Source organism: Sprattus sprattus, assembly GCF_963457725.1.
Source record: "Sprattus sprattus genome assembly, chromosome: 16".
NCBI lineage: Eukaryota > Metazoa > Chordata > Actinopteri > Clupeiformes > Clupeidae > Sprattus > Sprattus sprattus.
In genome coordinates, this window is record NC_137914.1 from 5418138 (window position 1) to 5434487 (window position 16350).

The 16350-nt window shown below is 39.3% G+C and overlaps 3 protein-coding genes across 3 annotated transcripts in view; 1 reads left to right on the forward strand and 2 right to left on the reverse strand.

Moving 5' to 3' along the window:
• Nucleotides 1–1299: 1299 nt before the first annotated feature.
• Nucleotides 1300–3179, forward strand: dynlt1b (dynein light chain Tctex-type 1b). Its single transcript, XM_080853403.1, has 5 exons — nucleotides 1300–1336; nucleotides 2083–2124; nucleotides 2258–2381; nucleotides 2564–2641; nucleotides 2943–3179. The coding sequence occupies exons 1-5, from the start codon at nucleotides 1310–1312 to the stop codon at nucleotides 3011–3013; spliced, it is 342 nt and encodes a 113-aa protein (XP_080709529.1). The 5' UTR covers nucleotides 1300–1309; the 3' UTR covers nucleotides 3014–3179.
• Nucleotides 3180–3681: 502 nt separating this feature from the next.
• Nucleotides 3682–11959, reverse strand: tmem181 (transmembrane protein 181). Its single transcript, XM_080853560.1, has 17 exons — nucleotides 11776–11959; nucleotides 10187–10290; nucleotides 9959–10020; nucleotides 9694–9784; nucleotides 9395–9516; nucleotides 8190–8312; nucleotides 7941–8021; nucleotides 7627–7726; nucleotides 7250–7380; nucleotides 6875–6966; nucleotides 6715–6772; nucleotides 6464–6566; nucleotides 6060–6111; nucleotides 5886–5968; nucleotides 5121–5210; nucleotides 4962–5028; nucleotides 3682–4762 (listed from the first exon to the last, which is right to left on the reverse strand). Exons 1-17 carry the CDS (start codon nucleotides 11904–11906, stop codon nucleotides 4678–4680), a joined length of 1575 nt encoding a protein of 524 aa, XP_080709686.1. The 5' UTR covers nucleotides 11907–11959; the 3' UTR covers nucleotides 3682–4677.
• Nucleotides 11960–15951: 3992 nt separating this feature from the next.
• tulp4a (TUB like protein 4a) overlaps nucleotides 15952–16350 on the reverse strand; it is a 30818-nt gene continuing 30419 nt past the window's right edge. The window contains exon 14 of the mRNA XM_080853245.1: nucleotides 15952–16181. Within this exon, the coding sequence (XP_080709371.1) occupies nucleotides 16065–16181 (117 nt within the window). The 3' untranslated portion in view covers nucleotides 15952–16064. The remainder of the gene's footprint in view (nucleotides 16182–16350) is intronic.

Genomic DNA, 16350 nt, shown 5'->3' on the forward strand with positions numbered 1-16350 from the left:
TTCCACTTAGCCGGATGGAGGCTGTGGGTTGCACAGGCAATCACCCTCTCTTGTCTCTCCTGGACTTGTGACAGCACAGCCCACAACCTCAACAAGTATGTTTTTTTCAAGGTCATCAATGGCATAAACTTAACCAGATTAAATACAGAATTTATCATAATTAGCCTACACGTCATAATATTAGGCTATGTGATAACTGTAGATGGTTAACTGTTCCAAACATTTAGATAGCTCACATTAACCTCTCAAACTAATGACAAACAAGGCTAGCAAACATTTGTTACGACGACAGTCATTTCATTATAGTATTCTAAGTAACCATAGCCGGTAAAGTACAGTTCAATTGGATTCATGCAGGGTTTTTAAAATTGTATTTAAATGTTGTGTGTGTGTGTGTGCGTATCACCACATCATCTGTAGAGTAAAAGAATCACATGCTGCACTCAGGTAACGGTAGAAAGCCCCAGGTGAGAGCCTAATATACTTTTCAGATTGCTTTACAAAATCAATGACGATTAAAAAGAAATAGTAACAAATTATGTAGACCTACTGCATCCCAACGAGTGGTAAAATATTCCTCCGTCACGGGTGTGAAATATCAAGTCAAAGCTCAAAAACACAAGTGACTCAAAACATCTCAGAAGTCAGAACAGAGCAAGTAGAGAGGGAGGGACATAACAGCTCAAAACAGCAAAGGAGGTTTTATTTTCCGTCACAGGCACCTAAAGGCTGAGAGGTGACCTGTTGATAAACTGAGTTTACATTGGAAAATTCCCTTTATTATGAAAGGCTGGCACTGCCAGCACCTACATATAGCTTGCATGAAGACTGTATAGACTCAACTCATGATATACTACAACCACATCAACTATGCAAGAATTTGTATTCTTTAGTGGAGATAAACCTGTCAGTTTGCTCTGCAAATAAGCTGTGACCATCATGAATGTGAAGGTTGTATAGGCCTTATATCCACATTCATGATGCTATAAACACTCAATGGGATTTCCGAAGTGAATGTTGATTAACTTGAAGTAGGGTAGTGGAGTGGACACGCTATTTAAGAAATTGTTCATTGAAAATGAATCTTGAATCTTGAACACCTGGCCTCAGGCAAAGGGCCACATTGTAATGTTAATCCGAAAAGACTGGCAACACAGAGCAACACTGTTCGAAGTGTGACAGCTCCCGAGCCATGAAACTGTCAACTCACTAGAGTGCGCGTGCGCGACTTCGGGGATGTCTGTGTGGATAACGGGAACATAGGCAACCGCAGACAACAGCTGGTTAGCAACGGGGACGGGTCAACAACATGGATGAGTTTCAGACAGGAGAAGAGGTAGCAAGCAATTTAGTTTAACACAGTAAATCACATCCACTGCGTAATCAAAAAGTCCGCTCAACGAGTTTGTTGTTAAAGTAAGATTGCTGGCTAACATGATTTTGTCAAGCATTCCTACTGGACATCATTATGATAGATGTTGGCTATTGTCTGGTTAGCAATTTAGCTATCGCTATCATACTTAGCTAGCTGGCCAGCTAACTCCAACCCTCCCTTAAAACCATTCTTAATTTAACCTTAAGTATCGTTGTCTGGTCATACTAGCTCTTTGGTAAACAAGACTGTTATAGGCAAGATAATTGTGGAAAATAGCGACCAAAAAATGGTAAAGGTAACTTAACGTGAGGTAGCTCTAACAAGCTAGCAGTGTCAAATAGCAAAATCGAGGAAAACATTTAGTTTGGAAAGGGGTGGTGGTCAGTCGAAATTATGTAATGCTGTGATTCAACTGATCTTGCCAAGAAATGGCATAATGATACATTGAAACTCATAACTGGCTGCGGAACGTATCGATAACTTATAATCGATGACTTAATCAACTTTTGGTGGCTTTCCCGTTGACATTTATTTTTCCAACTTGGTCAGCTAATTCATGTTATTGTACATTGACAAAGTTTACGTAATACTATTCCTGCCACGAGAGAGTTGTTGAGTGTTGCTAGAATTATACAAACCTAGAGTGAATGTCACTGATTTTGTGCTCTGTGACCAAAATGTGATACGTTGTTTGTTTGTTTTGTCAGACCGCCTTTGTTGTGGATGAAGTGAGCTCAATCATTAAAGAGGTATGTCCTATGCTGTATTCTGAGTATTACGTGTCTTTTCTTTTTAACGTTACACTTCCTTCGTAGTCATCCTATTCATCATTCATCTCCACCCGCAAGCCTAATGTTCTGTTGCAATGTGTTCTGTTCTCAGTCTGTGGAAGCCGCAATTGGAGGAAACACATACCAGCACAGTCGAGTCAACCAGTGGACCACTAATGTCGTAGAGGTGTGCCTCAGTCAACTCAGCAAACTTGGCAAGCCTTTCAAGTACATAGGTATGCTGAGTGGTATAGTTTTCAAATAAAAAAGTGCCTGTCTTTCACCTCACCTCCAATTTCTTTAAGCGATATGTAGGTTTAAATGTTCATATTGCACCTAGTTTTAAGATGCATACCAACACCTTTAAGCTCTGTGTCCACTGAATAACTTCCAATTGTGCTTCCCAATCCTGTGCCAGTGACGTGCATCATTATGCAGAAGAATGGAGCAGGATTGCAGACAGCCAGCTCATGTTTCTGGGACAACACCACTGACGGTACAACACCGATGACCATACATCCGTTATCATACATTTGATAAAATGATGGTGTGGGGCTACTGGCTTCACAGTATGAATTTAACATACACTAGTATATTATTAAGGGAAGGTTCTAATTAATAGTAATGATCAAAATTTGAAACAAATGTCAGAAAAATATGTGGGTGTACTTTGTGGCTGTTTGTTGTACGTGGTACTATATCACAGTTTTACATGGGTGCTATTCAACTCACTTGTTCTTCCTCCACACAGTCCACACAGTTCTATATTTTCATGCATCTTAATTTTCATTCTCTAGGAAGCTGTACTGTAAGATGGGAGAACAAGTCAATGTACTGCATCGTCAGTGTGTTTGGGCTTGCCATTTAAACACCAACTCTGCGACACTGCTGGATTAGTCTTCGCCCCGTGATTTGTTCGTGCCTACTGTCGTCAAGCAAGACAAGCCCTTCGGACCAAACGTTTTCCACCCATGTCATCCATTCTTTTTACTTCTCATGAAAAATGCAAATAAATTATTTCTCTTTTCAGCCTTCTAATTTGAGGTTTACTTTTATTAGATAGTCATCATACACAGATTAATTGGTCTCTATCAAACCTTCTCCTTGTGGGACACACACATGATGGAATGTTCTTTGAAATAATGTGTTCACACACACCCCGATACAAGCCTTTTCAGGCAAGCTTTTAAAATTGAACTTTAATGACTACTTGACATCACAGCATGATATTTACAAGATATTTTGTTTTACAAACTGCAAGAAGAATAAGACTTTCAGTTGGTGATTAGTAATATCCCTTATTCCCTTTAAGTCCACCTCACTAGCAGCCTCTGTATCCATGGGTAAATGGATAAAGTTCTTTGTCTTTACAGAAAACCTGACAAAGACAGATTGAAGGAGTAATACTGTGCAAATAAAAAGAAAGGCACGTTCAATTTTCAAAATTCCTTCATTCATAATTTCATTTTAAGATCAACTCTGTAATGTGTAAGGAGTGAAAAATAAAGTCAAAATGTTTGATTGTGAAATCCACGTCCAACAGACGGTAAAAGTGTTCAAAACTGCCAACGGCTATCAATCAAACTGTTAATGTTGAGATCTGACTGTGTGCTAGGCTTGATATGAAAATAAAGAATAGAGAGTAAAATATCAGATTCTGAAAAGGGCAGACAGATCTTACAGCAAATCCAAGAGTTCACGCACATAAAGCCTTATATACACAAAAGGACAAAATCCTCAAATCAAAAGTGCATACAGATGTGGAATGTGACATCACAGACACATTTAAATAAAAAGGCAATAGAAAAAGGACAGGCCATGAAAAAAGGATAAATGGCCATAAATATTTGGGTCCACACTTGGCTAAAAGTCACATAAAAGGAATGAATTGGCAAAACTCAACAAACTTTTACACCAAATTATAGATGTACAACATTATTCCTGGCCAAACAAATTCAAATTTACATTGAGATAAATTGGATAATCTGTCAGAACATTCAGACAGAAGAGTTCAAACCCACTACACTGTGCATGGTGAGAGGCGGCGGCGGAGGATGGCTGGAAGTGTTTTTGGCACATATTTACAGTGATGGAGACATCCTCTGAAGTCCCATTGTTTTATAAATGCATACTCAAGATGCAAAAAAACAGAAACTTGAGAGTTTAGAAAGTAGATTTTAAATTGCCATTAAGATAACAACCAATACTTTGGAACCTTAAAACCCATAGATAAAGTGTGAGGTTAGTTTTAGCACTTAAGCTGCAAACCATTATTGCCAAAAAATGTAAGCATGATAAATGGCAAATAAGTGGTAAGTTTACATTCGGTCCATACCATAAGGAGGGGAAAAAACTCCTTACGCAAGTGTTTTTTTTTCTTCTTACATTCGCACAAATCTTTTTGTTTGTTTTCCTTGTTTAAAAAATATATTTATATATTACATCCTTTTTTAAAGACTATATTTACACTGTGTGGTTCCGTAGATGTGCCGTCTGATGGTCAGTCAAAATCCAGAGACACCACAAGATGGATTAGTCACTGTCAGTTTCATCTCGGTACTTCGAAGTGGTTTTGATGGCACGGCCATTTTGAAGCGGCATATCTTCATAATCGCTCCTTAAAAACAAATAAAAAGGAAACACTCAAGACACGTACACAAAGTAAAACACAATTAAGAGTAATTAGCTTTAACTGTTGCAGTTGTTGGTTGATAAACATTTCAACGTTCTCTAGTATTTTCCTAAGCACCCCCCCTGAACACACTTGTATTCATTTGTATTTAAATCCCTGACATGTCAAAATTATGAAAACATACCCATAAATGACCTCATCATCAGAGTCATTCAACATGGAGAATGCAGGGTTATCCTTCAACTGGGAGTCTGGAAGTACAGAGGAAAGTTTTGAAAGTTATATGACTGAAATCAACCTGAATAACATGCAACCCTATGCTCGTCAGTGCACCGGTACTTACCATACATAGCATTCTTGGATGGAGAGTACACAAAGGCTAGTGTGTACAAATAAAAGTTGAGTAAACCGTAGAAGGACAAAAACTCAGCAGGTGCATGACGTGTTAAGGAACACATTACACAGGTCAACAGAGGTTACAGAATTACATGAATTGGCTACCGCAAGGTTCAGAGTAAGGACAAAATGTACGGCAATGGAGGCAATAAACATTTTGGACCATATTTACGGAGTGTGAGAGTGTGTGTGTGTGTGTGTGTGTGTGTGCGAGGGCAGCTAAACAGTGATGAGTTGTCTTTGATGATCTATTATCTCCTCTTCAGCAACCTCTAGTATTCACAGAGCATCCATTTTGCCAACTGCTTTAGACACCAGTCAAACATGCCCCCACAGACCTCTACACTATTTTATTGTCATTAACTCACAGGTGACAGGAGATTTAAATGCCTCTTGAATTATCACCCTTCATGAACTGGGGCTTTATTAGTCACCTTTATTAGTCATTAGTTGTGTGATTCGCCAAATTAGATGGGACAAAAAAAACACCCTTGGTAAATATGGCCCCTAAATACCTCCCTGCACAATTCTACACTTATATAATATACCCTATATTTGGGTTTAGTGCATTACAGTAGTACATATATGTGTTAGGTGTATATTTGTGTGTTATAAGCATTTATAAGTTTTATGACCACAATTCTAGACATTAAAAAAAATGATGTAACTGTAAAGGGATGCTTCGATAAAACAAGAGTGAAATAAAGGATATAGTTCTGGTAATGGGTAGACAGCTCAGCCACAAAGTTGTCTTGTAGAGCTTTGGAACCAAACCTCAGGTAGAGTATGGCCATACTGGAAGAAAAAAACACAGTTGACCGAAACTGTTAGATACTAACTGCTTACCGTAGACATGAAATAAACAAACAAAACAACAAAAGCGTACCTAATAATCAGCACCACAAATGTAAGAGCAGTCAGGAACTTCAGCCGAAGATCTGTGGGCATAAAGAAGAGCCATTAGGACAGATTACATGTTTGTGTGTTTCATTTAATGTTTATGTACAGTACCAGTCAAAGGTTTGGACACACCTTTCATTTTATGGAGAAGTGTTTTCTTTACTTTTAATATTTTGTACATTGTAGATTAATACTGGAGACATTTAAACTACGAAAGAACACACATGGAATGATGTACTAAACAAAAGTAGTGTTATCCACCATGTAGAAAATAATAAAAGTAAAGAAAAAAACTTCTCAAAAAATTAGAAGGTGTGTCCAAACTTTTGACTGGTACTGTATGTGGTTGTTTACAGTATTAACAATCATCACTGCCTCTCTTCCTATTACCTGAGTAAGGCATATGCTTCAACTCTGAGCATGCCCTGACCACTAGGAACACCAGGTAGAGGACGTACAGGACCACCACCAACAGGAAGAAGATCTTCATGCCCTGAAAGTCGAAGAATGTAAATAATGATGTTCCTGTTGTGTACCCCAGTTTCCTAAGGTGCCTGACAGTCAACCAAATTAATCCTAAACACTTCAAAAGGCCAAAGGAGGACAGAGGTCAAATGATCCTGTCAGATGGTCCACTTTACCTGGAAGTTGTCAATATCTACTTTGTACTGGTATGTAGGATCCTGCAATTCATTCACCCTGTAAAACAGATGAGGTGCACGTCAGTTTCATCCTTGCCTTCGGCTGGGCAATCACTTCACTTCACACACTGTACACAGGGCTGCTTTTGAACCAACTTACGTTTGCCAGATACCCAGTGTAACAGCCGATAGCCAGATAAGCCCAACAATGAACAGTTTAGGCAGGTAAAATGTCAGGCACTTTCTCTCTCCCTACAAACAAGAAAAAATAGGCCCTTGTTACAATTTACCCACAGCAGAATAGACAAAGTAAGAATATCCTGAATTTTACAAAAAGAGAAAGAAGCATAAATTAAACCGGGCAGTTGTATTGGTTACTATTTATGCAGCTTAAGTGCACAGGACAGTAAATGAAACAGTCTTTTGGGATTGTGATAAAAAAAAATCTGGGGATAGGGTTTTGGGGAACAAATCATCTGATGGCGTGCGGATGAAGGCATAAGACAAGGATATGGCGAGCGGGTAAAGTTCCCACCTGGACACGTATTCCGTGATACACGCAGAGCCAGAAGAGCAGCAGGGCACAGAGAAACAGGGCCTGGAAAAAGGCATCTAGGGTCCCGGGGAACCAGCTGTTCACCAGGAATGACAATGGGAAGAAGGGATCTGACCTCAGCAAAAAAAAGGGCAAACAACAGATACAAAAGGGAAGCAGGGGAGAGGCAGTGACCAGGAGAGTGTGACAAAGAGTGGGGGAATAGGTATTTGATTAGTATGGCTAGTAACAGAAAACATTGAAGAACTATGCTACAATAATACTACTACTACTACTTCTACTACTAATAATACAAATAATAATAATATGCTCTAATAATACTAGCTTGTAAATCGAATGTTGGGTTTCAGACTCACCGTTATAAAGCAACAACAACGGCAGCAGAATCGACATCCACTTCTGCTCAATCCCCCAATCCCTCATGGAGAATTTCCTCAAGGAATGTGCAAACATGCACTGTGGAAAAAGCAGAGCTTCTTTCATACTCATATTGAATTTGACTTTGTATATCCAAACAGTTAATATTGACAGAACACAGAATGGCTTCCTTAAGTTTAGTAGTGCCATATAAGTCATAACTAAGTGAAAATTCAAACTCCAATAAAGACAATTTATTTCTGATACAACAGAACTTAAAATTGTATTTAACTGCAATGTCCTGTAACCTTACCGTTACCATGAAGGTCAAAACAACGAACACAAATCGGAACCAGATCTCCACTTGTGAAAAGGAAGGGTTGTACCTTTTCCACTGTGAGAGAGTGAGTAAAAACACACACACACACACACACACACACACACACACACACACACAACAAGAAACTCTTTGATATAACAAATATATAACAAAGGCAAATGCAAGGTCAGCTGAGAAGCCCAATAGAAAACCATCTCAGGGCAGAGCAGTGCCAGGGCTTACCACAAACGTGACGTCTCGGATGTCATACGTGAGGTTCTCCAGGCCTTTCAGGGCAACGTTGACCTGGTACTGGGTGTAGTTCAGGTAGCCCAGGTGCATCACAATTATCTCATCACAACCCTTCTGGGGGTAGAAAGACAAGTGAGGGAGCATTAGAGTTTTACTTCTTTCTTGCACACAGAGGCCTTGTGAGGGCTTGCAGCAGGTGTTTTAAGAAACCTATCCTGAATTATTTACCACTGTAAGTGCCAAATGCATTATTTGATCTGTTATAATAATTTAGTTTAAAAAGATAATTAAAGACAACTGCCACTACAACCACCAAGTCACTTGGTGCACTGGGCAAATCTGTGAACGAACAAACTTGACAACCTCTGCAAAATCTGAACCACTGCCTGCTTAATCTGTCGCCTCTGACATTCTTTTCACAGACTTCCATTGCTTCTGTTCAGGCCAGATAAATTGCCATATTGTTACAGAAACATATTCAAAGTTCTCAGCAGCAATAATGTTTAAAAAGAATATAAAAAAATATATATCATATAGTGGAGTGGAGTTTTTCCCCCATGACTGACTGAATGCTCACTGATATGCTTGCTTACTCACTCACTGCAAGCACTTTGCTTGAAGGCAAATGTTTGCCTTCCTTTTTCTTAGCTTGTAACCTCAGCACACTGCAACACTCGTTAAAAGCACCACCTGCCTCATTTATATTTAGTTGTCTGGAAGAGGTAGCTTATATATAGGCCACAACGGAGGTGTGTGTGTAGCTCGAAGGACCTGCGTCAGTAGTCCAAACTGACACACAGATGTAAAACACTGTCTAAAAAGAACAAACCTCAACTGTTCATGCTCTGCATTGCAAAGAGTTCCCAAGTCCAGTTACTCAAGGGAAGTCAAACTAAATCTCTTAATGGCCTTACATAGATTACATAATACATTGTTTAACATTGTATATCTACAGATAAAAGGCACAAGTCTTCCCAGGGAATTAAGTTCATCTGTCCTTTCACCCTTAACAAGAATGGTAGGTTCAATGAACATGAAATTTGGACACATCTCTTAAACTCCACCCAGCTCTCTCTTGATTTGGTTTAAGTTTTGAAGGTTAACCAGCGTCGCTCTGCTTAACAGAGACACGTGCCACAGAGGCATATAAAACATATTTGTGTATTGTGTATACATCCCATAATGGTCAGACTCACAGCTCCGCAGTGCAGCATGCGTGACCTGAGGTGCACATCATCACTGATATGCATTACGCTGGCATCCTGCATTACTCCTTTCAGCTCCACATTCATCTGAAAGCTCTGTTTGAAGTCGGCCACTACAAGGAAAGAAAATTCCACACAAACGTCAGCAGGGGAGCTATCGTCACACTGATAAGGAAAATGTATGATGTAAAGGCAAGTATCCATGTACATAATCTTACTCCAATACATTTGTTTGGCTTGAACATTTGCAGTTTTATTTACCAGCACATTGTGTGTAAAAAGGGTCTCACCGTTACTTTGGGCTACTTGGATGATACAGGTAAGCCATAACTGTTGGTTGTATGTGGACAGTGGTGGCGAATGTAAATTAAATGGTCCAGACTGAAACAGGAAGATAGAATGTCAGAGAAAAAATATTTCCAAAAGTGGACCTCTTGCCACCACAGCAAAAATTAGATGTAATAATCACACAAACACAGACACACAGACACACACATTCAGTGTCCAGTAACAATGCAGTTACCCTAGTGTACAGCGTTAAGGATTATACCTCACCTTCGAACCGTTTGCTGCATTGCTAAACACAGGGTATTTGGTCTCTTCAATGATTCTTGGGCCTAGAAAGGCAGAAATAAATATAGCATTCAATTGAATAACTGACACACTGGCTCTGACAACCACATTGTACACAACTATATGATTACTAAATACTGTTACCATAACCACACAGAACACCAACATTTTCCATTTAAACACACCAGAATGACCACAGACACGACCCACCTGCTATACCTATGAAGACTGTCAATCCAAAGCATATCAAGAAAAACACAAAAACCAACACGAAATGTCTCTTGGAGAGTGTGTATAGCCGCATGGGGGCGAGCCTAGAACAGAACAGAGATGGAGACACAAATGTTGAGACATCCGCGAATTTGATCATTTTGTCAATTCACTGTATGCGCACAGCCTATAAGCCTATGTCTATCAACATATACTTGTCATTAATAACAAGGCAAATCGTGTGTACGTGGTTTTGAGAATGGTTTTGGATAAACTGCTTCGCATTGCTGATACAAGGAAATAACCGATATGTTTTCCGTCTCTTATGCAGCTAACGTTAGCTTGGTTAAATTAGCTGCTAGCCAGCTGTTCCATTTCTTGTTCGGGAATTCCTGTAGGCTAACGTTAACGACTGGCTATAACTTTGACAGAACAATATCTAGATAGCTACATTAGCCAACGGTAACAGCCAGTGCATCGACGAGAAATATAAACTCGCTGACAACGGTTAGCACCACCGAAGTAGTGGAGGTGGTTTAACAATGCCAAAGAAGCACAAACGTCAAGTAATCAACACGGAGTTAAGACTTTTTTCGACGTTGATAAAACACAACTGATAACGTAAGGTTTTCTATAGCATAGCATGTGTGTAAACAATCATGACGTTAAACCTGAAATGTTTAGCAAAACAAGGCCCCGGGAAAGATTAAATACTTTTTATCACTCACATATCCATTTGGTTAACTCAACCCTGCAGGACGAAATATTTTTTTCCCCACAGCTGTAATTCACTCCTAGACACATCCGTATACATCAGACTATGCGACAAATTAACCAATGGCTACGTCATTATTCTGGTCTGAGATCAAATCACGTGACATTAGCAAAGCGAGGACGGAGAATCTGCCGTCAGCATCCTTGAATAATAAACTGTTTAAACGGTGGATCAAATTAAACCAAATCAAACGGAGAATGTCGTATAAAGTTAATACAAGTGGCGATGCTAATTTGATAGTGTCCAACAGTATAACAACGTGTAGGCCTAGGTAAAACCATCTGTAGTACGCTACTGTCAAACAACAATCAAACAGACTAATGTGGACATAGCCCTGAAAATGTTAGGCCTCTGCGATAAAAGTAAATGTAATAAACAAACCTAATGTCGACCTAGACGTTCGACTTTTCGAAGATACATAAGGCCGTATAGCATTTGAAAATAAAGCCGCTTTCATTGCCACTAGTTAAGCTGTTCACAGCAGAATACAAATAATTCATGGTAGAGGATATATGCTATATTTATATGCTCTTAGTCAAACGCATACGTAATCCAGCATACAGTCGATATCTTATTTGACAGAATTAAACCAGTAACGGAAATCTGCGTCTGAAGACATTGTGCCGCCATGTTGACGATATCGCCATGCTGAAGCTAGAATTGTGCTAACATCACAGACCTGTTTATTTCTGTAAGCCCAATTGGACATAGACCATTACTATCTGAATGTGTATCCCGATTCTCAATTGACAGCGCGCTTATTATAGCAAAGGGAAACCAGACGATTTATTACCGTTATATGACCTAACGTTACCTGTAGAATCGATCGTCCTTGTACGGAGTTATATCTTCCATTAATTCATTATAGGCCTCTTGCATCTTCTTACAAAAATATTTTAATTCGCTGTAAAGCGGATTCTCAAAGTTGGTGTAGTCGGTGTCCATGGCTATGCATAAACGTTGATTTGAAGCACAAGCCTTGTTCTATTTCGCAGTGAGTCTAGTTCACCGATTCCTCGGTCAAAGCTCTCTCCGTGCTTGATGTTTTCATGCATGAAATGTGAAACTGGATTGCGTTTCAAGAATAATGACGGAAGCCCTTGCTGAACGACGGTGGAACACTGAAGCGTTGGCTGAAATACGACTGTGTCTCAAAACCATATAGATGCGTCGCAAATAGTCTCTTCCGAGGTTGAAACCATAGCACCAACAACGTTTTTCGTGACGTAACGAAGAATGTACAGAGCCCTACAAATTGACTAGAGCAGCTGATGGAGTGGGCTCAAAAAAAAAAAAAAATAATGAAAATGGGGAATAGCTAGAAGAGTTTAATTTGGTGTCCCAAAAGTGTATTAATTGAAGCCTCCCATCAGCTACTTACACAAGCGCAGTAGATCCATACTAAGGAGATGTGTTTTCGGTATTGTCACCGTAATTCAAGAGTTCACTCATGATTCATTAATACTAATTTACAAATTGTATTAGAAGTGAAATCCTCAGCTGATGAGTGTTCAGTAGGAAGAGTCAATATTGTCAAACTAGCGCAATTCAAACTTTGACAACAGCAAATATAGCTAACGACTGGTCTCAAGCTGTCGTTCGAACCACCCAACTTTGCGATTGATCTTTGGAACTACGCTTAAAAAAAACAAAACATTTAAGCTCTGTTAGACGGTGGTGATGATCAAGATTGAGACGGTGGTAGACAACGGCGCCTTTTAGAAACGCAGCCCTGGATGTGTATGTCACGTGATTTCAGGACCTTGGATAGAGACAGCCACTATTTAAACACAGCTGACATAATTATCAATGTATTAAATGAATGACTATTAAAGTAAAATTGTACATTTGTTTAAATATGAAAAAAGATGTATCAATAAGCTACTCTGTTCACGCGTACATTAGGAGCACAATTCTGCCCTGTAGGTAGCTTACTTTCAGTGTTTCTCCTCTTTCATGAGGAAAATAGCCAACACCCACATAACAATCCCCATTCCCGTAAAAACACAGATATGTCAGTTGTGTGCCAACATGATTCATTCAGTACTCAGGAGGCCAATCCATCCATTTTATTTCTTCCAAACCAGCACAATTGTTTTAAATGAGTGACATATACAGTGTAAAATAATTTACATGGCATGCCTTGCTACCTTCCACAAAACATTCAGTCACCAAATTAGTCTCCCATTTTTTTCAAGTATTTTTTTTATATATATTTGTCTACATCTACGTGTACAAATCACATCTGTTCAAATGAACACTTTCAAAAAATGTAACACCATCCCATACAGTTTGTGTCAACCATTCATCAGGAGTTTAAGATCATTCTCCAACCTGTTCAGGGTCGGTTTGAGTTGGTTCCGCACACATTAGAAAACATGTGTTTGAATAGGACATACAGAGTACAGAGACACACACCGAGCCATCCCCTTGTTAAATGGAAAATGTGATGCTCTCCTTACATGAACAGATGATAGAAAAAAAAGAGAAGCGTGCATCGCCTTGGACAAATAAACCTCATAACTAGCTTGGGGAGATAATGACAAGCACATGTACTCTGCATTGAAATCGGTTGACCTCACAATTGTACACAGACAAAACCCGACATGATACACAACCTACTGCACGTGACCATACTCTATAACACACACAAACTCCTTCCCTTCTGTGACACACAGCGATTCTGAAACAGCACCTCTATCCACCCTTTACAAACACAACAGTAACAAATCTTCTCAATACAAAGAAATGCTCAGCAACATCTACATAACTTATGTACAGCAACAGGAGAACGAAATGTCCTCAGTATAAATAAAAATGTACAAACCAGCACAGCATGATGTTCCACTTCATCTCCCCCCCCCCCCCCCCACTACACTAAATGTGTGCAAGTCTCTCAGGGAAAGATCAACATTAAAAGGGGATCTTTTGAAATATTGCACAAACAAAAAATAACATGAAAGAATTAATGAGCGGGCTGCATTTTGGCTTCTCGACTCATAACTTTTTTTTTTTTTTTTTTTCAATCTCATTACGGAGACATAATGGTCATGCTTCCATTTAATGCACATCAAAGACAATTTCCTGGCATTTCATCTATATGATACCAACATTGCCTCAATTAAACATAAGGAGTGAATTAATTAATTTCAGTTTTCTCGCATGTTTTAAATCAACAGACAAGTAAATAGTGAAGGATGCAACCCAATGACTTCTCTGTGGCGTTGAAAGGGAGAGTGGGGGTGGAGAATAGACCCCTAAAGCAGAACAGTACGAGAGTGACAAAGGGAGAAGACAAGTCATCTGGCCCCATCCAACAGCACTAAGCTTTGGCACACAGATTTAGTTTTAAGTTTGGAGGTATTAAAAAGCAAAAATGTAAAAAATTATTGTACTGTTTTATAACTGAATCATATATTTCAATCAAGACTTCATAAACGGATGGCAACAATTATATTCATACAACCACACACACACACACAAACACAAACACACACACACACACACACACAGTGGAGTCATGGTACACAAACCAGAAATCTCACTGTGCAAGAACAGGCCAATCATATCACCTGCTCATAATACTGAAACCCTTTTATAGGCATCACACCGTCATGTCCGTTAACACCTGCTTGAAGTAATCAGCAGGGCAGCACACCTCATAGCACAATGCAAGTCATCTACTCGACGTAATCAACACATATGCAATCAGATTATAAGATCCTTCACAGATGCTTCATGCATTTGACTCCACAGCTCTCTCACAACAAGGCTATGTCTCTAGTTATCTGTCAGTGTACTTGCTAAAGGAAGCACCTATTTCAGGGTGTTGGACAAATACAGCTTGCTTTTTTTTTCTCGACAGGGGTCTACATAGTTATGTATGAAGTACAGATGAATTTGTAATAATTAAAAGTATATATGAAATGAAATTGAGGAGACATAAGAATATTTATTGTACCTTGCTTACAGTCTTAAACCAGGGATCAGCTTTACCTGCACAACTCACTTCATAGAAGTGATAGTCCATGGCTAATAACATGCCATTTATTTTTATTTTTAATACTCAGATTTAGTGTGCCATTTTCAGTCTCAGTTACTGATGTCCAAAACATCTACAAAAGGTGGCGTAAACAAGGTACAACAAGTTTGTTTGACACACCTACATAAATATATACAAACAATTACAATTATAATGCTGATGGAGATGACACAGGTGTGTAATAAAGGTAACAAGAAGAGAAACAATATTATTGAATGTAGATGGGGCACAAATTATAATGTATTATGTGAAAGATACCACGTGAAACAAACACAACTAAAATTTTAAAATCACCCTGAAATGTGATTACTGCACTGTTGTTTTTGCCTTTTTCAATCCTTACCTACCAGAACATTCCACACATAGCTCATTCAGTCTCATTCCAAATGTAGTGACCATCTTTCATATATTTCACCAACCACAAAATGCACCGCTAGAGGAAAACCAATCAAATGACTAAAGCAAGGGAGTCTAGAGGGAGCTGAAGAAACAAACCCCTCACTTCCTCCGAGTTCAACAGATGTAGATATGTGATGTAAATGTATTGATCCTCACACACAATATCACTTACACACCTTACAGCAATTGATTTCAGTGCCCAGTAGTACCTCTATAGTCTGGAAAATCATGGCCATTTTCCAGGAAGCAAAAAAGGTTTCAAGTATTACTGTTGCTTACTTGGACAAACACAGAACAAAAAAAAAAAGAACTCTGAGATGTGACTGTTTTCATCAGGAGTGTAAAAATCACGTAAGGCAGTCTGTTTTTTGGGGGGCAGGGTTGTAGTTTCTCTTAACCTCCGTGAAACAGAGTAGTGTTGTAGGGTTGTACTACAACAGCAGGGCGGTGAGCTCCATGTTTGCAGACCTACAGACATCTCCTGCCAGTCTAAAGAGCCACTCTCCCCCCCGCCCCCCCCCCCCCCCCCCTCAGGTGGCTGCTGTGGACAGCTCCTTGTCCTTGTGGGCGTCCTCCTCGAACACATTGGAACTGATGCAAATCAAACTTAGTGCAGCTTAAGAAGCCCCTGTTAAAGCCACAGCGAGAGGCATATGAGCTGATCACTTCAGCCTCTGCGTGACGTTGGCCAGGGCCACTGCGAAAGCTTGCACAGCGGAGAACGGATACTGAAAGTCCAGTATGTAAGCATTTCCATCAATCCTCCCAAACTGCATGACCTGCATAGGGAGACCAAGGTGGATTAACAATCATTTACTAAATAAATGCACAATATAACGGCATCTATAATAGTTAAAAAAAAAAAATAAATAAGTTACCTATGATCACAAAACATAATTTTTACCCAGCTCTGCCTACCGTTCCGTCAGGTCCTTTCGAACTAGATAT

Excerpts from the sequence above, each read along its gene's own strand:
- dynlt1b (XM_080853403.1), top strand. The coding sequence starts at position 1,310 with ATGGATGAGTTTCAGACAGGAGAAGAG. Across the intron at positions 1,337-2,082 it reads AGTTTCAGACAGGAGAAGAG|ACCGCCTTTGTTGTGGATGA; the intron begins GTAGCAAGCAAT and ends TTGTTTTGTCAG. Across the intron at positions 2,125-2,257 it reads TGAGCTCAATCATTAAAGAG|TCTGTGGAAGCCGCAATTGG; the intron begins GTATGTCCTATG and ends TTCTGTTCTCAG.
- tmem181 (XM_080853560.1), bottom strand. The coding sequence starts at position 11,906 with ATGGACACCGACTACACCAACTTTGAGAATCCGCTTTACAGCGAATTA. Across the intron at positions 6,773-6,874 it reads ACACTGGGTATCTGGCAAAC|GGTGAATGAATTGCAGGATC; the intron begins GTAAGTTGGTTC and ends TCTGTTTTACAG. Across the intron at positions 4,763-4,961 it reads GATGATGAGGTCATTTATGG|GAGCGATTATGAAGATATGC; the intron begins GTATGTTTTCAT and ends TTTGTTTTTAAG.